Source organism: Nymphaea colorata, chromosome 6 (assembly GCF_008831285.2).
Source record: "Nymphaea colorata isolate Beijing-Zhang1983 chromosome 6, ASM883128v2, whole genome shotgun sequence".
In the NCBI taxonomy this organism is placed as follows: domain Eukaryota; kingdom Viridiplantae; phylum Streptophyta; class Magnoliopsida; order Nymphaeales; family Nymphaeaceae; genus Nymphaea; species Nymphaea colorata.
The window spans coordinates 12,515,711-12,539,420 of NC_045143.1; the positions used below are offsets into that span (position 1 = coordinate 12,515,711).

General features: G+C 41.5%; 1 protein-coding gene across 11 annotated transcripts in view; it reads left to right on the forward strand.

The window, feature by feature from the left end:
• The window catches only part of LOC116256082 (uncharacterized), a 103,102-nt gene that overhangs the window by 28,628 nt on the left and 50,764 nt on the right, over window positions 1-23,710 (forward strand). For 9 of the 11 annotated variants that reach the window (XR_007573606.1, XR_004173043.2, XR_004173044.1 and 6 more), the window contains 4 exons: window positions 3,159-3,316; window positions 3,471-3,584; window positions 21,886-21,954; window positions 22,049-22,192. Coding sequence is in view for 7 of the 11 variants with exons in the window: in XM_050078301.1 (XP_049934258.1) it covers window positions 3,159-3,316; window positions 3,471-3,584; window positions 21,886-21,954; window positions 22,049-22,192 (485 nt within the window). In the remaining 4 variants the exon portion in view is untranslated. The remainder of the gene's footprint in view (window positions 1-3,158; window positions 3,317-3,470; window positions 3,585-21,885; window positions 21,955-22,048; window positions 22,193-23,710) is intronic. The other 2 variants (XM_031632248.2, XM_031632246.2) reach the window with 2 other exon arrangements.

The window sequence follows — 23,710 nt, forward strand, 5'->3', positions numbered from 1 at the left end:
TCCAGTGCAATTAGAAATCTATTTAAGGGAGACATGTAGTTTAACTGGAGTTACTAGTTAGTAAAGATCATTAACTGAAACCCTAATTTACTTTGTTTGGTTCCTTTCTTTGTTCTCCGTTTGTTTCTTTGCTTTCTGTTCTCCATCCTGTCATTCGTTGCATTCTTTTCTTTATTCAAGTTGCTTTCATTGCATTCTTCCGGAGCGAGAAACTTTAATCACTACATCAGATTGGTATCAAAGCTAGGTTGTCCTTCGTTCTTGGCAATGGTAGAAGAACAGAAGGAAAATCATAGTATAAAATATACCAAAGGCTTTGAAGAGCGACCCTATGGTTTGCAGTTGAAGCTACAAGCAAGCATGTCATGTTTAACCAACGATTTTGCTGCTAGCGCATGGTGAACATGATAGCAGGAAAAATGGCCTCGTGCAGGGGACAAATGATTTTGAGGACAGGTAGGTGAAATTCAAACATTCCCAAACAATACTGACTTCTGCTGATGGTAAGAGACTGGAGTGACAACTAGCAACCCTGGGCAACTTGCCATTGACCGTTGGGTAACCATAGATGCGGAAGAGTTGGGAATGCTTGGGATGACAAATTGCCAGTATGGGTATGGGGTCAGACTATTTTAAAAAAAGTTGGGTACAGGGGTAATATATATATATATATATATGTTGAACAAAATATGAAAGTGACATACTAAAAATCCAAAAAATATTAGCATCAAACTTGATGTAGAGTTATAGTTATTTGAAACACAGCTTTGTATGCATTTACTGAGTATAAACAATGTAAACGAGAAGCTAAAACCCTAAATTTCAGACAGAAAAGGACTTGGTCAACTTTGACTAAGTTCTAAATTTGATGGATATGGTCCTGGCTACGTTGACCGTATCCGACAGCTTTGTATGTATTTACTGAGTATAAACAATGTAAAAAGAGAAGCTAAAACCCTAAATTTCGAATAGAAAAGGACTTGGTCAACTTTGACCAAGTCCTAAATTTGATGGATATGGTCCTGGCTATGTTGACCATATCGGGTCCTTGTTTAGATAAAGAGGGTTTGTATCTTCTAGGAAAGATGAAAATGAGAATGAGATGATAAAGGTTATGAATGAAGCTGTTTTCATTTGTTTTTTGCATTAACATTGAACAATTTTGTCTTGTGATGTGATGTATAGTGTACGTAAAACTTGGTTTCTGATGTGTTATGGATCTTATGACTTTTTGTGTTATTATGTCGATCATCTTATAAATTATGTTTCTTGATGTCTTAGTTCATGTTGTGTTACTATATGATATTATGACCACTTATTAATGTTTGTGAAGTAACTTCATACCTATAATAAGCCTGCCATTATGTATAACATGTTTTTTCATTAAAAAAACATAATTTTTATTTTTCTTGATTTATCTGATTTTTCTCCATTTTTGAATTAAAAATAAATTTAAGATATATATACGATACATTACGATACTTTACAATACAATGTATCTATTGGCCGGACCGATACGGCTTACGATACGTTTTTTAGTTTTTACAACATTGGTCCTAGGGCATCTTGAGGATAGGTCTAGGGCACAACCAAAATGCTACATTGACATGGCCTCAATGTTGTAAAAGCGTATTGTAACACATATCGGTTGGGCTGACCTATACGCGTATCGTAAGCATATTCTAAATGTATCATAAATTTATTTTTTAATTCATAAAAATAAAAAAATCAGAAAAAATAGAGAAAATTCAGAAAAAATCTTGAACAATCAAGAAAAGAGTGTGTTCTATATAAAGAACTCATCACACACATAGTGGACATTCATGATTTATCGGTCATAAGTAACGACACATTAATAAAATAAAATCTAAACTTGAAAGTATTTTACATCACATCAAAACATATAATCCATAGTCGTTCACTGTCAAATGAAAATTGAAATAATGTTTATGATTAAACAACATTATGATTATTATCAGTGCAATAATCATTATTTTGTTCATCTTCATCCCTTCAAGCTGGTGATTTCTCTCATAAGTCAATGACTTTTTTGTATTTTTTTTAAATAGCAAAAAATCACCCTCCAACAACTCTTAGAAGCGTTGACAATGAAATGGGAGAGAAACTTAAAAAAAATCTCAACAAAAAAGGTGCATTTTTTTGGGAAAACAGAGCCGTAGCGTAAGATATAGTCTGTGTCGGCAATAGCGTATGATCTAGGGACCATATTCGTAAGATATACAGCCGATACTGACATGATACACATGGATTTTGTGTATCATGCACGTACCATAAAGGTCTTTCGAACCTATACTATATGTATGATATGCTATGGCTCCGTATCGTATCATACGGATAACACTGCCTGCCCTATGTTTGGAGTACTACAACGAAACCGTAGAAATTTGAAAATGAAAGGGGAGAGAAACTTAAAAAGTATCTCAACAAAAAAGGAGCATTTTTTTGGGAAAACAAAGCCGTATCATAAGATACAGAGTGTATTGTACAATCTGGGGACCATATCGTATGATCTAGGGACCATATCGTATGATCTAGGGACCATATCATAAGACATATAGCCGATACTAACATGATACATATGCATTTTGTGTCTATACCATATAGGTCTTTCGAACCTATACGACACGTATGATATGCTATGGCTCCGTATTGTATCATATGGATAACACTGCCTGGCATGTGTTTGGAGTACTACAACAAAACCGAAGAAAGCATAACACTGCAATTGGACTCAACAAAAGCAAAACAATGCAAGACAATAAGTAAACACAAGGGAACTCACTCTTCCCTTCAAATTGGAGTGTCTTTCATCAAATCCATTTCTAGATAAGGAAATTAAAATATAAGAGGTCAAACAACCTTGTTTATGTTCCATGGGTTGTGAGATTAAGATAGAGGTAATGAACTAATATGCACTTGCTTAAGTTAACTACACCAATAAATTACTTGCTTTATATATGTTAATTGTTTTTCACTTGCTTAGGGAATTAAAAAGAACAACAATTGTCTTAAGTATTTGCTGCTCATGTCTAATGTTATTTTTGATTAATAGAAAGCTGCCAATTTCTGAGAAATTTAATGATTGTGTGGAGCTTGTTTATTTCAAGAACGATTATTATTTTGGCATTGAACTGCAGGTGGACCCAGTGGTTCTGGTAAGAGTAGTATGGCCTGTAAATTGGCCAATATTGTTGGTTGCGAGGTCATTTCTTTGGAAAGCTATTATATACCTGAGAGGGTGACAGCCTTTATGAACGACAATATCCGGTCTCTTGATATATCTCTAATTTTGGAGGTATGCTTTTCTATGCTCTATTTTGTGCTTTTAGTGAATACCTAAGGTCTAAGGATCCAAAGTATTGAGATTGTCAGTTAAGTCAAGATTAAAATGTCCTTGCTTGAAATCATATTGTGTATTCTTATAGTTCTTCTAATTGTGGGCTTTCCAGCAGACTATCAATGACATAAAAACCAAGAAGAGGACAAAAGTCCCTGTGTTTGATTTTGAGAGTCGTTCTCGTAAGGGGTTCCGCAAGTTATCTGTTATGGAAGATTGTGGTGTGGTATGTCTTTTTTGTTCTCATTATGATGCAGTTTCATGCACTACCTTTTACTGTTGGAGATATGGTGTCCTTTCCACTACCCTACCATGTTTCACTTTATTTTATATACCTATATGTGCATCTCTTTGTTGCTGATGCCTATATTTGGTGCTCGTTCCTTTATTTCAGTTGTTCTCTTGGTAGATAAGGAACACTTTCCTTCCCAGTTCTCAAACTTACCTCATCCAATGACTTGGTTCTCCATGATGGATAATCACATAGGAGGAAAGGGACTGGGGATTTGTTGATTACTCCGGAAAAGTGACTCAATTAAATACTGCCAAAAATTGGGTGGTGGAAGACAAAAATATTGTTATTAAGAAAAAAAAATCGAAAGGAGAAGACTAGTAATCATAAAGTTATGTTGTGGTTTCTCAATAGTGTTGACATGTCTATTTTTTTTGAACTTAAATTCAAGCACCCTTGTGAAGACTGAAAATTCCTTTGCTTGGGATCACTTCAAATATTTACAGCCATCAATGCAACATCTCAATGGATTTTCTTGGGCTTCTCCATAAACTGACTTAGCTTCCCAACTGCAAAGCTAATATTAGGTCTAGTTGTAGTGACATAAAGAAACTTGCCAATAGAGATTTGTCAGACTGTGGATCCACTAACTTTGACTGATCATCATGAAGGTGGAAATGTGGATTCATGGGCAGAGTGGCAGGCTTGGCTCCTAAACATTCCTGTATGCTGCAACGGATAAAGAATATATTTTCTGTGGGACAGAACTACACATTCCTTATTGCGGGCAACCTCAATCCCAAGAAAGTATCATAGTTGATTTATGAAGGAATGTGTTTCTAGCTGAAATCTCTTGATCACAAAATCTCTTATCACAATCACTTGTTAAAATAATGTGATCAACGTAGACTATTAGAATAACTATACTTCTGGAGAACTTCTTTATAAAGAAAGAATGGTTAAGTGGCGATCTCTCAAGTCCACATTGTGAAACAGCTTCAGATAGTTTGTGGAACCATGCCTGAGGACTTTGCTTGAGTCCATAAATCACATTCTTCAGACGACGGACTTTCCCATACTCCTCTTGACTTTCAAACTCGGGAGGCTACTTCATATATACGGTCTCCTCAAGGTTGCTGTGTAGGAATTCATTTTTCACATCAAGCTGATACATGGGCCACTAAGAATGGATAACAACCGAGATAACAAGACGAATAGTTCCCAATCTGGCCAGTGGAGAAAACGTCTCAAAGAAGTTGACCCCTTAAGTCTAGGTATAACCCTTAGCTACCAAGCGAGCCTCATATCGTTCTATAGAGCCATCTGAGTGATGCTTAATTGTGAAGACCCATTTGGAGCCGACCACATCACAGTTACGAGGAGGATCAATTAAGTCCCATGTGCCATGCTGCAATAGTGTCTCCATCTCATCCTGCATAGCTTGTCGCCACTTACCATCCAACCATGCCTGTTGGTGACTAGTAGGAATGGCATGAGCTGACATAGCATGTAGGAACTATTGCAAGCTATCACCAACATGGTCAGTAGATGAAAACTATGAGATGGGATGCCAGGGAACACTATCTCTTGCCTTTGTGCAGGGCAACAGACAAGTCCTGGCAAGGGTTAGATACATCTGTATGTGGAGCAAATGAATCAAACTTACTCTCTTTAGTGATACTCGCATCCTGAGAAGACTCTGGTGGACGATCATGAGTGGGGTCCTGTCGGCATGTGTAGACCAATGAGGGATCATAGAACTGACTCGCATTGAGAGAAGGGTTAGATGGAAAAGGACTGTAATGAGACCGGAGGGATAGAGAAAGGAACTGAGGTTGGCACCTCAAAGGAAGTAGGAGGCTGACTAAAGTAGGGGTTAGACTCGAAGAAATGGACATCCGCACTGATATACTCCTTTCAAGATTACGGATCAAAGCACAAAAGGCTTCGAGAATAGCCAATGAACACATACTTAATTGCTAGGATAGCTAGTGTATCACTTTTAGGTCTGTAGAGATACGAACAAGAAGAAGAGGAAGAGAAGCAATGATCACGATGTAACGTGGAAAACCCTCAACACGAGGGAGAAAAAACCACGAATAAGGAGGAGTTGGTGCCCACTAGCAGCCAGACTCTCTCTCTCTTAAGATTATCATTAACACTTAAGGATTAGGGTTACATGACTTAAGTAGAGCCCAAAACGGGCTACAAGGCGGGTCGGGTATGGATCCGACCCGAAACCCACAATCTATCAACACTCCCCCTCAAGTTGGGCGTACATATCAAACATGCCCAACTTGGATACATTCCTCTCAAATGAAGCTGAAGGAAGAGCTTTCGTCAGAACATCAGCAGTTTGGTCTTCAGACTTCATGTAAGGTAAGATCAACTCTTTCGCATCAATCCTTTCCCGAATGAAGTGACGATCAATTTCAACATGTTTTGTTCTGTCGTGAAGTACAGGATTGTTGGCTAAGTTGATTGCAGACTTATTATCACAATACATCTTCATAGGTCCTTCAATCTCTATTCCAATGTCAGTCAACAATATCTTCAACCATAATAACTCTGACACTCCCATAGCAACTGCCCTATATTCTGCCTCTGCACTGGATCTAGAGCAAACATCCTGTCTCTTGCTCCTCCATACAACAAGGTTTCCTCCCAAGTAGACACAGTACCCTGTAGTGGATCGTCTGGTATCACCACAACCTGCCCAATCCGCATCAGAATAGCCCTCGATTTCCACAGTCTCTTGTTTCACATACAGGAGTCCCTTACCAGGATTTTTCTTCAGGTAGCATAGCACTCTGTCCACAGCCTTCAGATGTGCATCGGTTGGCGCATGCATGAATTGGCTCAAAACATTCACCGCAAAGGTGATATCAGGTCTCGTGAGGGTAAGATAAATTAGCTTCCCAACCAAACGTTGATATCTTCCCTTGTCTTCTTCACAGAGAGGCTCTCCATCTCTAAGACTCAACTTGTGCCCAGTGTCAAAAGGGGTAGGAGTAGGTCTACATCCCAATTTACCAGTTTCTTCCAGCAGGTCTAATGTATATTTCCTTTGGTTTAGTACAAGACCAGTACTAGACCTAGCAACCTCCATACCAAGAAAATACCTTAGTTTTCCAAGATCTTTGAGGTCGAATTCTGTAGCCAGTAACCCTTTTAGTTTGATAATCTCCTCCTCATCATCTCCAGTAACAATCATGTCATCTACATAGACGAGCAGGAGAGTAACCTTGCTCTCCTTCTTCTTCACAAACAGAGTGTGATCTCCATTTCCTTGTTTGTATCCATGACGTATCATCACTCTTCTCAGTCGTTCAAACCACGCTCTGGGCGATTGCTTAAGGCCATACAATGCCTTTTTCAGCTTACAACACATTTCTGGTTCTTCATATCCTGGAGGCATATGCATATATACTTCTTCTTCGAGGTCACCATTGAGGAATGCATTCTTAACATCCAGTTGATACATCTTCCACTCCTTCATCACAGCTAGGGATATAACCACCCTCACAGTCTTCATTTTCGCAACAGGAGCAAAGGTTTCCAAGTAATCAATTCCATATTTCTGGCTAAACCCCTTGGCCACAAGTCGAGCTTTATATCTTTCAACACTCCCATCTGGTTTGTACTTGATGGTATACACCCATTTGGATCCAACTAGGTGAGCGGCTTCAGGAATCTTCACCACTTCCCATGTCAAGTTTCTTCTTAGGGCATCTATTTCTTCTTTCATTGCATCGGCCCACTTGGAGTCACTTTGAGCTTCAGCAACAGTCCTGGGAATCACAGCCAAAGAAAGAGTAGAAACAAAGCACTTGTAATCTTTCCCAAGTCTGGAATAAGAAACAAAATTACCAATGGGGTGTTGAGTACATGACCTGACACCCTTTCTCAGGGCAATGGGAAGATCGTCATTCTTCTTTTCAACCTCGTCATGGGTCTCCACGGTCTCCTCGGTAGGACTTGGTTCATCCAGGGAAGGAGTGGCATTGGGATTGGAAGTAGATCTAGCATCACAAGTCATCACCTCTGTCCGAGTACCTCGTCTAGAGTAGAACTGTCCAAACAACTGAGGGCCTTCTCAATGCTATTGTCACCCCTTTCCTCCTTCTCAGGCACATCAACAGTATTAAGTGATTCTGTTTTCTTGTAGTCCAAAAAATCTATAAACTGAAGTTCCTGCTGTCTCTGAGAATACTCTTCCCTGCCCACAGACTGCTCCCCCTGAAGAGGATTCGCACCAAAGTAAGAGGCATGTTCCAAGAAGGTAACATCCCTCGTAACATAAGCTCGACCAGTAATAGGATCAATACATTTGTATCCTTTTTGCGTAGGGGAGTATCCAACAAAGACACATTTGATAGACCTAGGATCAAGTTTCTTTACATTTGGACTGTGATCATGGATAAAACATACACAACCAAAAACACGAGGAGGAAGAGGAAATGGTGGACGACTGCCAGGAAGCAACGAGTGGGGAGTCCTACCATTCAAAACACGACTGGGCATGCGGTTAATAAGATAGGCACTAGTAAGAACTGCATCACCCCAATAGTGTTTAGGAAGATTTCTCTGAAACAAAAGAGCCCTGGTGACATTAAGAAGTTGACGATTTTTCCTTTCAGCTACCCCATTTTGAGGGGGGGTGTAACTACAGGATGTCTCGTGAACAATCCCCCGTTGTCTAAGAAACTCCTCAACAGGCCGACACATGTACTCACGGGCATTATCGGACCTGAAAGTTTTAACATTCGCACCATACTGGGTATGCACAAGAAGAATAAATGTCTCGATGATTCGAGGAACCTCGCTGCGGTCTTTTAACAAGTATATAAATGTAGCACGAGAGAAATCATCAATGAAAGTGATAAAATACTGGAAACCTTGACGGGTATGAATGCCCGAAGGTCCCCATACATCAGAGTGAATCAGAGAAAAAACTTCATTAGCACAACTAGAAGAAATAGGGTACGAAGCCCTCACATGTTTGGCAAACTGACAAACATCACAAGAAATGGAAGACACATCAAAGGAGGAACACAAGTCTGGAAACAAATGTTTCAAAATCCCAAAAGGTAAATGCCCAAAACGTTCATGCCAGTACATAAAAGACTGAAGACAATCTTCTCTTCTCTTATCTGTCTTGCGGATCGCTGTCAACAGAGCAGTGGCCACACGTATGGGAAGACGATATAATCCATCAGAAGCTAAACCAATCCCAATCCTCTTCCCTGTCACCAAGTCCTGCAAAACACAACGATCGGCAGAGAATATAAGTTCACAATTCAATTCTTTAGTAAGTCTACTGACTGATAAGAGATTTAAAGGAAACTGGGGAACATGTAAAGCGCCCTGCACATGAAATTTGTCCAACAAGGACAGAGTGCCTTCGCCTGCCACACAGGAAGAGGAACCATCTGCAAGAGAAACACGTTCCCTTCCCGAGGACAACTTATACTCATGAAACAATTTTGGATTACCTGTCATGTGATGAGTAGCACCACTATCGACAATCCATTCCCCCACAGAAGAGTTACCTTGATTGCCAATAGCTGCAAGAGCATGATTAGCTGTAGTTCCCTCTGAGGTCTCAGTCTTGTTGACATCGAGCCTGCCCAAATAAGCCCTTAGTTCACGAAGCTGGTCAGCAGAAATGGAGACTTTTTCTCCACTAGAGGCTTGCACCTCAGACACGGGCGGTCTCCCAGTCAAAGATCTCCCTCTGTTCCCCTTCTTTTCTGGATGAAGATCCCAGCAATAATCCACAGTGTGACCTGTCTTCTTGCAGTGAGTGCACCGGCGAAGAGACCTAGATGGGCCGCCAGGACCACGACTCACGAGAGCAGATCTCTCGTTATAGGGCACAAGTTCCCTCTTCCCTTCTTTTGTAACAAGCCTTCTCTGTTCTTTCGCTTCAACACAGGAGTACACATCTTCAATACTGGACACCTCCCCTGAATTCAAAATCTGACTTCGAACACCTTCAAACTCATCATTTAAACCTGCTAAAAATAGGAACACCCTGTTTTCCCATTCATGAGCAACATAGAGCACCTGATCATGGGGACAATGCCAAGGAATATCAGAATGATAGTCAAGCTCTTCCCACTTGGCTTTCAAAGCCCCATAGTACTCTGCAACAGACGAGGTCCCTTGTCGAATGCCATAGACTGTCTTCATTACTTGGTAAGTACGAATTGCGGTCTTCTTTTGGCCATACATTTGCTCGAGGACCACCCACATGTCTCTAGCAGTCTTCTTCCGAAGGATAAGGGGCTGAATATCGGCGGAAACGGAATTGACAATCCAAGTTTTCACTTGATTATCCTCAAGAAACCAAGTATGCCACACATCACTTGTTCTTGCTGGTTCGGGGTTGCTCCCATCAATATAGGCCATGCGACCACGGCCAGCAATCCCCATGGTCATAGCAGGCGACCACGAGTAATAATTATCCTTGGTGAGGCGAAGAGTGATGACCTGCATGGGAACATTCTCAGTTCTAAAAGCCCCTATTTCAGTGGGATTGGTGTTGACGGTTGACGAGGAAGAGGCTGCCATAATCACAGACCAGTAGGCAGCAAGGGCAGCAAGAAGCAATCACACGATACAACACCAAAAAACAGACAGAAAGCAGGAAACGGAACCAGGCAAAGCGGCGCGGCGCTGGGCGGGAACAGACCAGGCAGTCGGCGCGGCGCTGGGCGGAAACAGACCAGGCAGAGCGGCACGGCGCCGGAAAAGGACACGGCGCTGGGCAGAAACAGACCACCGCTGGACAGGTCGTCGTTTGGGCAGGCCGACACTGGGCGGAAGCGGCTGAACGGGAACGCCGCTGGGCAGGGCGTCGCTGGGCGGAAGTAGCAGATTCCTGAGCGGCGCTAATCAGGGCGTCGCTGGGCCGGTTGTCGCTAGGCGGAGACGGCGGAATCCTGAGCGGCGCTGATCAGGGCGGCGCTGGGCGGAGACGGCGGCGGGACGACAGACGACGCTCGGGCACGAGCGTCGGGCACGGGCGAGACGATGAACAGTGTCGGGCGATTCTCCTCTAACACGGGCAAAAGACAACCAGAAACGCCGGAACTTCACGGCTCTGATACCATGTAGAGATACGAACAAGAAGAAGAGGAAGAGAAGCAATGATCACGATGTAACGTGGAAAACCCTCAACACGAGGGAGAAAAAACCACGAATAAGGAGGAGTTGGTGCCCACTAGCAGCCAGACTCTCTCTCTCTTAAGATTATCATTAACACTTAAGGATTAGGGTTACATGACTTAAGTAGAGCCCAAAACGGGCTACAAGGCGGGTTGGGTATGGATCCGACCCGAAACCCACAATCTATCAACAAGGTCCAAGGATACGAATGAAGCACATCCATCTATAAACTTTGGGGGCAACTAGAAACAATGGACGATTAGGATAGATAACTTGATGGGCACTTTAGTCATCACTAGAAGATGAGCATAAACAATTGGTCAAATAACATGTTGTGAGGATTGCATTTTCTCAAAAATATGCAGGTAAACGGATATGTAGCATGAGAATACAGGCAACAGTCAGAAGTTGGCGATGCTTTCTTTCGACAACTTCATTTTGTTGTGAGATATGAGGACATGTAAATTGGGGAGAGATGCTATAGTCAGAAGAAAAGTTCATTAAGATTGAAGATTTGAATTCAAGAGCATTATCAGTATAGACATACATAACTACAAAAACTGAGATTTTATTTCAATAATAAGGTTCCTGAGGCTGAGAGTACAAATGACTTCAGACCTTTCTTTCAATATGGAAACCCAATTGACTCTAGAATAATAATTGACAACAACAAGAAAATACCAAAATTTAGACTGGATCTGACCCCAACTAGGCCCCACAAGTTAACATGAAGGAGATCAAATAACCCTTGACTCGATGGACCAAGACCGAAAGGATCACTATCCATGTTCTCCACTGGCAGCTAGAGCTGAAGTTGAGGAATCACTTGAGGGCTTAAAAAGCACACAACCTGCTGAGCTGTTGTGTGCTTTAGCTAAACTGGGAATTTCTGCCCTGGTCATCATTTGCACCTTTGCTACCGCATATTCTTGGGATAAACCAGTCAAGAACTTAGCCATCATAGTCTATTTAAAATTTTAAAGTGAGTTTTGTAACACACTTTTTGCATAGAGGATGAAGGGATTTCACTCTCTCATAAGCTGATTTGATGAAGGGAAAATGCTGAGCAAATCTTGGTCACCTTGCTTCAATTGGAGCAACTCCTCCTCAACCTATAGGATCTTACTCACATTCTCATCATAAGAATAAGTCTGCCTCAAAACGCCCCACATATGTTTAACAGATGTATAATATGTGAGAATAGGTGCAGTCTGAGGTTGCATACTTTTAGAATATCTTGTAATAGGGAACCGGGTCCAGATATGGACCCGGTCCAATGGGCGCAGATACCGAGGCTGCGGTTTTGCCCCTAGGTTAGAGCTTCTCCGTGGTTTTTCACCTCTTCCTGAGGTTTTCCACGTATATCTTGTGTTTTGTCTTCGTTTTCCTCTTCCATTGCATGTTTCTACATGGTATCAGATCTGTGAAGTTCCGGCATTCCTGGTTGGCCGTTCGCTTGTGTTCGTGTTGGAGGGGACTCGTCCCAGTCACTGTTCATCGGTTTCTGTCACTGTTCACCGCCCGACTCTTGACGGGTTCTTCTCCTGGACCGACGCTCCTCGCCCGACGCACCCGACGACTCGCCCGTCTCCCGACGCCGCCCGACGCCCGACGCCCGACGGCCGACGCACCCTGCTTCTGCCGCCGTGTCTCTGTTTCCGTGGGGTTCCGCCGTGTCCCTGTTGCCGTGGGTTTCTGCACCGTCCGACGACCTGGCCCTGCGCTCTTGGCATCGTTTGCTGCTTCCATCGACTGCTTTCGCCGGTCTGTTTCCGCCTGGCGTCGCCCTTAGTCTCGCCGCTGTTTGACGCCTCTCGCCGTCGCCTGGCCTGATCTCCGCGCTGTGCCTCTTGCCGGAGATCCCGCCTGTCACTGCCCGGGTTCTTCTCCATAGATCTGTTTTTTTTTTCTCTGACTGGTGGATTCATTTTGGTCGTTATGGCTGGAGAGACGACGCCCAAGTCCGATGTGACTTTTGACACGGGCAGCAATATTAAAAGTGAAAACTTGCCGGTTCAAGTCACCTCCATTCGGCTGAATAAAGACAACTATCTCTCTTGGTCTGCTGCACTTGAAATAGGGATAACTAGTCGCGGTCGTCTTTCCTATATCACGGGAGAGACACCTGCGCCCAGTAAAACAGATCCTCGATGGGCGACTTGGGCATTAGAAGACAGTCAAGTTAAGGTGTGGATCATTAGCTCTGTTTCTGCTGATATTCAGCCACTTATTTTGCGAAAGTCGATCGCCTATGATATGTAGACTGTGCTTGCGAGGATGTATGGCCGTAAGAAAAGAGTCCTGCGTACGTACCAGATTAAACGTAGCATCTACTCCCTTCAACAGGGTGACTTGTCTGTGGCATCCTTCTATGCAGCCCTGAAAACTAAATGGGAGGAACTGGACTATCATGTGAATGATGACTGGAATTGTGGTTCTGATCATGCCTTGTACTGGGAAAAAGAATGGATGGACCGGACCTTTATTTTTCTTGGAGGTCTACGTGATGAATTTGAATCCATTAGGAGTCAAATTCTCAGCTGTGATGAGATCCCTGGGATTGAGGAAGTTTATGCTCGGGTGGAATCTGAGGAACAACGACGTCAGGTGATGCATATTGCCTCCAGTCATGGGAGTTCCCCCTCAGCCTTTGTTAACCGTACTTCAGGGACTGGACAACGTCTTGTTCGACGTTGTAGTCATTGTAACAAGTTGGGGCATTCTGTTGATTTCTGTTGGGATATTCACCCTGAAAAGCGGCTTACCCGTGGTCGTCCTCCTTCTAGTCGGCGGGGTCCTCCTGTGCCTGCTTCTAGTCAGGGTAGCTCCTCGAGTGTTGAAACATCAAAGCCCTCCTCTGAACAAATCAAGGAATTGCAAGCTTACATCAGTCGGCTATCTATGGCCTCTACTACTCCGGAGGAAGCATCCACGTCTGAGGGAGCTAAGTTAGCCCAAGCTCTTGTTGCCACAAGCGATCAAGGTAATTCCTCCCTTGGTGATTGGATTGTTGACAGCGGAGCTACGCATCATATGACAGGGGACCCTAAGATGTTTCAAGAATACAAATTGTCTTCCGGGCTGCAACGTGTGTCTATGGCTGATGGGTCTTCTATTTCTGTGGCTGGAAAAGGGAGTTTGTCCTTCTTGAATAAATACCGTCTTCATAATGCTCTTCATGTTCCCAATATTCCTGTGAATCTGTTATCTGTCAGCAGTATTACCAAAGAACTCAATTGCAATCTAATCTTCTCTGCTGATCGTTGTTTCCTGCAGGACTTGGTGACGGGGAAGAAGATTGGGATTGGTTCGGTTATTGATGGACTCTACAGACTGCCCGTGCAGGTTGCTTCTGCTCTCATTTCAGCCACTAGTGGACAGTTGTCAGGCGTGGAGGATAGATCTACTATCATGCGATGGCACGAGCGGCTTGGACTTCTCCCATTCCAGTTGATTAAGAAGTTGTTTCCTAGGCTTTTTATTTCTGTTTCCATGGACTCCTTCACCTGTGAAGTGTGTCAGTTGGTAAACATGTTAGGGCTTTGTACCCTATTTCTTTCAATAAAACCACCCGTCCGTTTGCTTTGGTTCACTCTGATGTTTGGGGTCCTTCGGGAGTACCCACTTGTCGTGGTTTTCATTACTTTATGACTCTTATTGATGACTACTCCCGTTGTACGTTCGTGTACCTGCTGAAAGAACGTAGTGAAGTTCTCGTCATTGTCAAAAATTTTGTTGCATTTGTTGAGACTCAATTTCAGACATCTGTTCAGGCTTTCCGCACTGATAATGCTCGAGAGTATGTCTCCCAATCCCTAGATGACTTCTTGAGGAGCAAGGGTATTGTTCATGAGACGTCCTGTAGTTACACACCTCCCCAAAATGGCGTGGCTAAACGGAAAAATCGCCATTTATTAGATGTCACCCGGGCTATTATGTTTCATAGACACGTTCCTAAACGCTACTGGGGTGATGCTCTTCTCACTAGTGCCCACCTAATTAATCGTATGCCTACTCGTGTGTTGATTGGTCGTTCCCCTTATTCTGTGCTCATGCCCACTCATAACCCTTGGCCTCTTACTCCTCGGGTGTTTGGTTGTATTTGTTTCGTCCATGACCACAGTCCAACCCTCAAGAAGCTTGACCCTCGATCTATCAAAGCTGTCTTCTTGGGGTATTCCTTAACTCAGAAGGGATACAAATGTATTGATCCTATCACTTCCAAAATTTATGTCTCCCGGGATGTTACCTTTCATGAACATGAGGCATACTTTCCTGTGAATCCTCTTCAGGGGGAGTGTATAGGAAACAGTGTGGAAGAGTATTCTTCAAACCAGTTGATTCAGTTTATGGAGTTATTGAACTACAAGGTTAGTCACAGTGTGGCAGACACAGTCAGAGATGATAGAGACAGTCATGTGGAAGGGGGCCCTGGGGATGAACAGCCCACTGCCCGTGGCCATTTGTTTGGCCAGGTGTACACCAGGAAGAAGAAAGATGTGCTTGAAGATGTTGATGTAACCAATCCCAATCCTGTGAGTTCCCCGAATGAACCAAGTCCACCAAATGAAGATCTTCCCATAGCCTTGCGCGAGGGAACCAGGTCATGTACTTCTCACCCCATTCAGAGATTTGTTTCATATGCGAAACTCAGCAAGGATTACAAATGCTTTATTACTTCCTTGTTTATGTCTGTGATTCCCAGGTGTGTGGAAGATGCTAAAGAGGATCCTAAATGGCTACAGGCCATGACAGATGAGATGGATGCCTTGGCAAAGAACAACACTTGGGAAGTGGTTGATATTCCCAAGGGGACTCATTTAGTTGGTTCCAAGTGGGTGTTTAATGTGAAGTACAAACCTGATGGTACTGTGGAACGGTATAAGGCTCGCCTAGTGGCAAAGGGGTTCAGCCAAAAATATGGAATTGATTATCTTGAAACCTTTGCTCCTGTTGGTAAACTGAAGACAGTGAGAGTCATCTTAGCACTAGCAGTGCAAAAGAAGTGGAGCATGGACCAGCTTGATGTCAAGAATGCATTTCTGAACGGCCATCTAGAGGAAGAGGTCTATATGAGCATGCCTCCTGGGTATGCTCAAAGCGGAAAATGTTGTCATCTCAAGAAAGCCTTGTATGGACTGAAACAATCTCATGGTTTGAAAGACTGAGGGTAGTGATGAAGACTAATGGATACAAACAGGGAAACAGTGATCACACCCTATTCATTAAGCAGAGAAATGGTCTGGTGAGCGTTCTTCTTGTATATGCTGATGATATGATTGTCACAGGTGACGACGAAGAAGAAAAAAGGAAGATGAAGGAGAGGTTAGCTGCTGAATTTGATCTTAAAGATCTGGGTAAATTAAGGTACTTTCTGGGAATAAAGATTGCTCGATCAAAGACAGGACTTGTTATGAGCCAAAGGAAGTACACTCTGGATCTTCTAAAGGAGACAGGTAAACTGGGATGCAGGCCCTTTCTAAACCCAATGGAGTCTGGTACCAAGATAAGTATCAAAACTGGTAACATCCTGGATGAGGAAGGAAAATGACGATATCAGAGGCTGGTTGGTAGGCTTATTTATCTTACTCTTACTCGCCCTGATATTACTTATGCTGTAAATGTGTTGAGTCAGTTTATGCATGCTCCTACTGATTGTCACTGGAAAAGTGCAGAGAGAGTGTTGGGGTACCTAAAGAATGACCCAGGGAAAAGATTACTGTATACTCAGCAGGACCAACTGAATATTGAAGGATACTCTGACGCCGATTGGGCAGGGTGCACAGATACTAGAAGGTCTACCACAGGGTACTGTATCTTTCTGGGGGTAACCTGGTGGTATGGAGGAGTAAAAGGCAGGAAGTCTGTTCTAGATCCAGTGCTGAGGCTGAATAAGGGCAGTTGCTATGGGGGTTACAGAAATGTTATGGCTAAAGATTCTTCTAGCAGATATTGGGGTTGAAATGGAAGAGAAGATGAAGATGTATTGTGACAACAAGTCTGCGATTAACCTAGCTAATAATCCTGTCCTTCATGATAGAACCAAACATGTGGAGATAGATCGCCATTTCATACGGGAACGCATAGATTCAAAGAAATTGATCCTGCCTTATATGAAGTCTGAAGGTCAAGTTGCAGATGTTTTAACTAAAGCCTTATGTACCTCTCAATTTGAAAAGAATGTTAGCAAGCTTGGCATGTTTGACATGTATGCCAAGCTTGAGGGGGAGTGTTAGAATATCTTGTAATAGGGAACCGGGTCCAGATATGGACCCGGTCTCATGGGCACGGATACCGAGGCTGGCTCGGTACCCTAGGCGGGGCTCTCTACCTCTCTCTCTTATAATCTCCACTTATTGTAAATTAGTTGATTAAGTGGAAATTATCTTCTCTCTCATAGGGTTACGGTTTTGCCCCTAGGTTAGAGCTTCTTTGTGGTTTTTCACCTCTTCCTGAGGTTTTCCACGTATATCTTGTGTTTTGTCTTCGTTTTCCTCTTCCATTGCGTGTTTCTACACATACTATTCATGATCCGTGACATAACAATATTATTGTCCTTCGAAGTTATATATCTATCAGTTTTTACGTTAGGTTCATCCTCCTCAATGACATGCTCCTTGTGATGTCCAATGACCGACATCATAAACATACAAGACCAAATGTCATAGTTGGAGCCATCCAACATCACAGCCGATCCAATGGGGAAATGATTGCCCATGATTGTAATCATTATGGGAAACAACTCTACCACTTTCAGCCTGTCATATAGGTGTGGGTGCCGGAGTGGCACATCCCAAAAAAATTAGGTGCGGCAGTACGGCGATGGTATACTATTTATTATTATTATTATTATTATTATTATTAATTATTATTATAAAAGCAAATATATAACTATATAATTTAATAACATAAAAGTTGAAACTGAAAGTCGTGCTACACAAGCAAAAACAAGGCATGAAAAACAACAAAATATAAACGAGAAAACAGCAAATATAAGTTAATAAAATGAAACTAAAAGTCATGCTAAACAAGTAAAACTAAAAACAAGACATGGAAAAACAGCAAATATAAACTGGGAGAAACAGCAAAAACAGTATATATAAGTTAATAACTTAATAACATGGACTGATTTAAGCGTAAAACAGAAAAACAGAAGCACTCGTGGCCATGAGTCGTTAGTTGAATCGGTGATACAACAAAACCAGAACATGGAAAAACAACAAACTGAAATAAGCTAAGTCACACAGGGTGGCATACTCGCACCGATGCGGGTGCGGCCCGACACGGCATCCGACTCGGTCGAACCGAATCGGGTGCTGCTGACTGCACCAAGTTCTTCTTTTCTCTTTTCTTTTTTTTTCATTTTTTTACCTTCTCCTATCTTTCCCTCTTCTCTCTCCCCCCCTTATTTTATTTAATAAAACTTCGAATTTTGTATGAGATTAAGGTAACCTTGATAAAAAAAAAGTTTGAAAATGTAGACAAATAAAATTACTTATATAAATTTATATGCTCTCGCTGCACCCGCACCCAATTTTTTTTTAAACTTGCTGCATCCCGCACCGACACCCGCACTCGCACCAGCACCCGCACCTTGCACCCATGTGACATAGGAAATAAGGCTGAGAAGTGCAGATGGCAGAAATGAAGCAACAGATAGATAATCTGCCAGAAACAAGGCTGAGTACCCACCAGAAATATGAGTGAGACACTACCATTCTGTTGGAAATAAGGTTGATAAACCGCTAGAAACAAGGCTAAGAAACCACTGGAAATGAGGCTGAGAAACCGTCGTTCTACTCGGAGACCCGTCGCACATCACACGTGGCCGCTGGCTGTTGTTCGACCCACTCAAAGATTTCAGTAGCCAGAAATCTTCAATCTCTGCTGGAAAGAAAGAGGGACGCACTGGGAAAGAGAGAAAGAGGGACGCACGGGGAGGAGAGGAAGACCATGATCGTGCCCTAATCCCTTTTTTTGCTTAAAAATTTAAAAAAAAAAAAAATCAAAAAAATGACAAAAATAAGCTTGGCAAGGTTTTGACTGCACTGGACTCACGTTTGACGGGAGTCGGGTGCACGTCCTAAATGGGCGAAGCTGGTCAGGTGCGGTCGACTCTTGTTGATCTTCACTGGGTGCGAATCCAGGCCGCGCCCGTGCAGAGTTGTGTCAACTCAGGTGCGGCTGCCAAATAGCAATGCCCGTGTGACTTAGCTTTCAGCCATATTTTTCCCTTCCATGAGAGTAATCAATCACACTACAAAACTAACTTGGCTGCATGTGAACAAATGGAGGAAGAGACACGACATACCATGAAATACTTGACAGCAAACATCCAGCACAAATTCAGTCACACATTGATAAAGAATAAAAAATCAGGGAGTCAGGCTTGTCACAGGAATACACTAACTTCTCACAGAATCCAAGGTGCCGTATGCATTAAGAAATCCAACACAAGGTAATGATAGATGGATACCTACTTCAACGTGTACCCAAGTTTCCACTATCCACAATTAGGTTTGGCTCAACTTACCACTCGATCCGAGCAACTCCCATTTAGTTGCTGGTCACCCACATGCTCCACGGTGGGAACCTAATCACATAACCAACTGTGGTTAGGTTCCCTTCTTTGTGAAACTCCACTAACGCCGATCAGCGAAAAAGAGGAGACGAGGGAAGAAGGCAGAAAGAGGGGAAAGAAGAAGACGAGAGAGCAGAGAGGGAGACGTTTGTTGGAAAATCATGAACGTCGCCGGTGGAAGTTGCAGAAGGTCGCTGGCTCTGATACCGTGATAAAGTCTGCAGCTGGCAGAGAGAAAGTTCTCATTCACTAACCCTCATCTCCAATAAAAGAGAGCTTAGGGTGTGGCAGGCAGATTACAAAAATAATCCAACACAAAGTAAGATATCTTTAAATAAGACCCTAACTTTCTAATATTCCATAAAACTACCCAACGATTGTCTAGTTTCAAGATATTCATTATGCAATAATCTAATTAAATGTTCCAATCAAAATCCGATAGGTTTAGTTTACAATTCAGGCATATCAATGCAAACCATGGATAATATTTTCCTTCCATGGTCCACAAATGCTGTCCTATACAATTATCAGTCTATCATGCTGTCTAATGTGTGAGTCGTACTTGAGCAGTCATTCTCAACTTGTTAACATGCCTACAGCTGTCCTAACAGATATCATAGGATATGCACGTGTATTCGTATCCATGGAGATTACTTGTCCAAATTTAACATGAATATAACATAAGCCTCCAGTGTTTCCTCCAAATCCTGATTTAACCAACTCAATCAGATAAAATGGTTCACTAAAGCCTTGACAGGAAAGAATTGAACTGGGAAACTGCCGTACTTTCGGCAGACATTTTTTCTTAGTTAGAATCATAAATCCTAAATTACATGGGTATGGGTACGGTTTGAGTATGGACACACAAACTTTAGAAAATATGAGTATGGGGGTACACCAATACATATATATATATATATATATATATACACACACACACACACACACACACACACACATATTAAATAACACAAAAAAAAAGAAAAATGAAAGCAATAAGTGATTCTAAATTAAAACATTACATGTTAATGAACGATAACTCTAAAAATAGAATGAAAACTGAGTTGGAAAAAATTGTTCACGTAAAATTTAACAGTTTAGATCAGTTTCTAAACTGAAAAAATGCCCAAGTGTGTATCCAAGTATTCACTATGGGTACGGGTAGACATGGGTACGTGGAGATGAGGGCTATCTTCTTCACTTGTTCTTCCTTCTTTTCTTCTTTTTTCTTTTTTCTTCATTTTTCTTTTTCCTGATGGCCTATGCAGAAGTTGGCTGTATAAGAACACTTAGTCATATATGCATTAGCCATATATGATTATATATAAACTATAAAGATAACCAACTATACACACACACACACACACAAAAATATTTGGACATATTCTAACAGTAGCTAGGACAAAATGAAGACTCCTTGAATGAAATATGCTAGTTTCGTTGAATTCATCAGTCTTTATGTTCGATGGTTGTGCTTGTGTGCAATTTAGTTAAATGTTAGTGTTATATTTTCTAAGCATTTGTTGCTTTGCTAGCTGTTATAATTATCTTGACCAACTGTTAAGAATGTAATGCAGATTTTACAGCTGACTAGGAAGAGTCTGGTTCATATGATAAAAGCAGATGAGAGATGACATTTTGTGGATATTTCGGTTTTCTCAATATTCACCATGGATGATAAATTTAGGAGAGCATGTGATTACCCGGACCTTAGATCCAAATATCAAACTATGGATTTGAAAACCCTTGATTTAGGATCATCATTGTGCTTTAAATTCATGGATCTCATGACAAAGGAGAGGGGGTCTGACTTGATGTTGACAGATTTCAAGATGCAAAGTTTTCAAATCCCTGGTGTAATGCTTGCGTCTTTCAAACGTAAAATTTCAATTTTTTATTAGAAGTGTCTAAAATCCTAGGATCTAAGGTCATAAGGTCTTAAACCACCCGACTGATCTGACGTAATCAAACACACTATAAGTGTTTGAACATGAACAAGTTCATTGATGTTATCATGTTACTGAATTTGGAGGCTTGTCAAAGATGTTAGCGGAATGTAATATTTTGTGAACTAAAGGAAGTAATGTTCATTTATGATGATCAACTTGGTTAATGAATAAGTAAATCCCATCCCCTGAGTATGTTAATCTCTGAGCATGTATAAGGACACATATCCTAGTTTGTGTCTAACAGAAACATAGACTACTGCAAGTGGCTTCGCTCAATGTTTCCTTCTCTTGTGTAATATCCCAGACAGTAAATTTTAGTAATTCATAATGGTGTGGCAACCCTTGTTTATAAGCTTAAAGTACAGACACATAACCACACACCCTGATGTTGGCATGATGAAGTTCATGATACTGTCATTAAATCACCTTGTTAAACTGAATATTGTCATCACCTGTCTCTGTAATGAATCATAAATGAGCACCATCATAGAAGGTGATTATGTCAAGAAGTTTCGTATTTCAAAGTAAAAAAAGAATAATATTTTCCTACATTCTCTTGTCTAACAGTTAATTTTTCTCTTCTCTTGGTCAGGTAATTTTCGAGGGGATACATGCTCTGCATCCTGAAGTACGGACTTCTTTTGATTTGCTGATTGCTGTTGTAAGCTAAATTCATAAACTCCATAATGAACAGCATTTGTGTTCCAATGAACCAGTATCCAAATAAGGATTTTTCATTGGGTTGCTACTGGCAGGTTGGTGGGGTGCATTCCCATTTGATTGACAGAGTCATGAAGGACCAGAGAATGGCAGGCGGCACTGCATCTGAGGAGGAGATTATGAATACCGTATTTCCAATGTTCCAGCAAAATATCAAACCTCATCTTGCTGATGCCGATGTGAGCTCTTTAAAGTGGTGAAAGCATTCAGTTGGCATTTGTTTTGCTTTGTCTAGGGCACCTAGATAGCAAACTGTCAAGTCTATTTCCCGCTTGTACAAGCATATTGCCTATAGACTGTTGAAATTGTTATTACCTGTGTTTATTGGTTTCATTATTCATATTGTGAAATAATCAGCAAAATCAAGGTTGTCCTGTTACAATATATGCTTCTCTTGTTACAGAAGAAAGTGCAGAAACAGTTGTAAAGCTGCTCACATATAGGCACAACAAACCTGCCCAAATAGGAATAAGGACATGGCACTGAAGGCGAATCTTCAATATCACTGAATTATGCCTAAAAAATGTGCATTAAACCACACAGCACATCAATAACATTAATAAACTAATAGAATTGGTGAGAGTAGCAATAACTATCTACAAGAGAGAATTGCTTGATAAGATGTGATGATTTGATCATGCTTGGATCCGAACAAACACGTACACTCTTGTGCACATGCAGAACTGACTCACTTGTTGCTGTACTGTAAATTGTTTGATGGTTTGGGGACATTTCCATCCATATAAAATGCAAGACTGTAAATATCAAATCACTAGGGTTGAGGACTTTGTGTGCTGCTGCCCTCCTCCCTTTGAGTGCATTTCTTTCCCTCGTTTCTTTTCTATTGACATAAGACTGGTCGCTTAATCAATATATAAGAGTCAGAATTCTATCATGGTATCAGAGCCAGATTGTAGACGTATACGAAATGTATGCCAAAGAGATCTATAACTCTTGTTTCTCCTGGTCACAAAAATTTCACGCTTTTCTTCTCTCATGTTGTTTATGTCCTTGAAGCCTTTTTTCTCTATTTTGTTCTTCCGGGATCGTTTACCTTTAAACAATTCTGAAATTCAATCCCTGTATGGTTTTCTTGAATGGAAATCCTTTTCATTTGGCATCCTCTAATATCTTTGCCCTTTATGTCTGTAGTATGATTTGAATATCTTTGTCTTTTACGCCTCGGATCTGATTTCTTTTTGAAGTCTGCTTTCATATTTGTTATGGTTATTATTCTGGTTTCTGACATGAGATTGGGTTCTGATTGACATCAGCTCATTGTTTTACCTGTTGTCTGATGTTGAATTGGATTGCCTTTCTCTTTATTTCATATTCTGATCTAAATGTGGGGTTTAATATTGAATATTTGTTCAATCTTGAACTGATACTCTCTGTTCCAACATGCCTTTATCTCCAAGAGATTCTCTATATTGTTCTCATTTTTTCTTTCAATTTTACTGTAGCACAACATTAGAATCTGTGTTCTATTCTATTCTATCTGAGATATCTTTCAGATTTTCACTGCAACAGAAATATAGAATCTGTTTTTTATGCTAGCTGAACCTGAAACAGTTCTATAATGATACTGAATCAGCACATATACATTGGCAGGACGTGACTGTCCTAAAACCAATCATGGAGGTCGGATTGGGTTCTAGGAATTGGCTTTCCGGGGAGAATTCCCCAAAAAGAAAGGA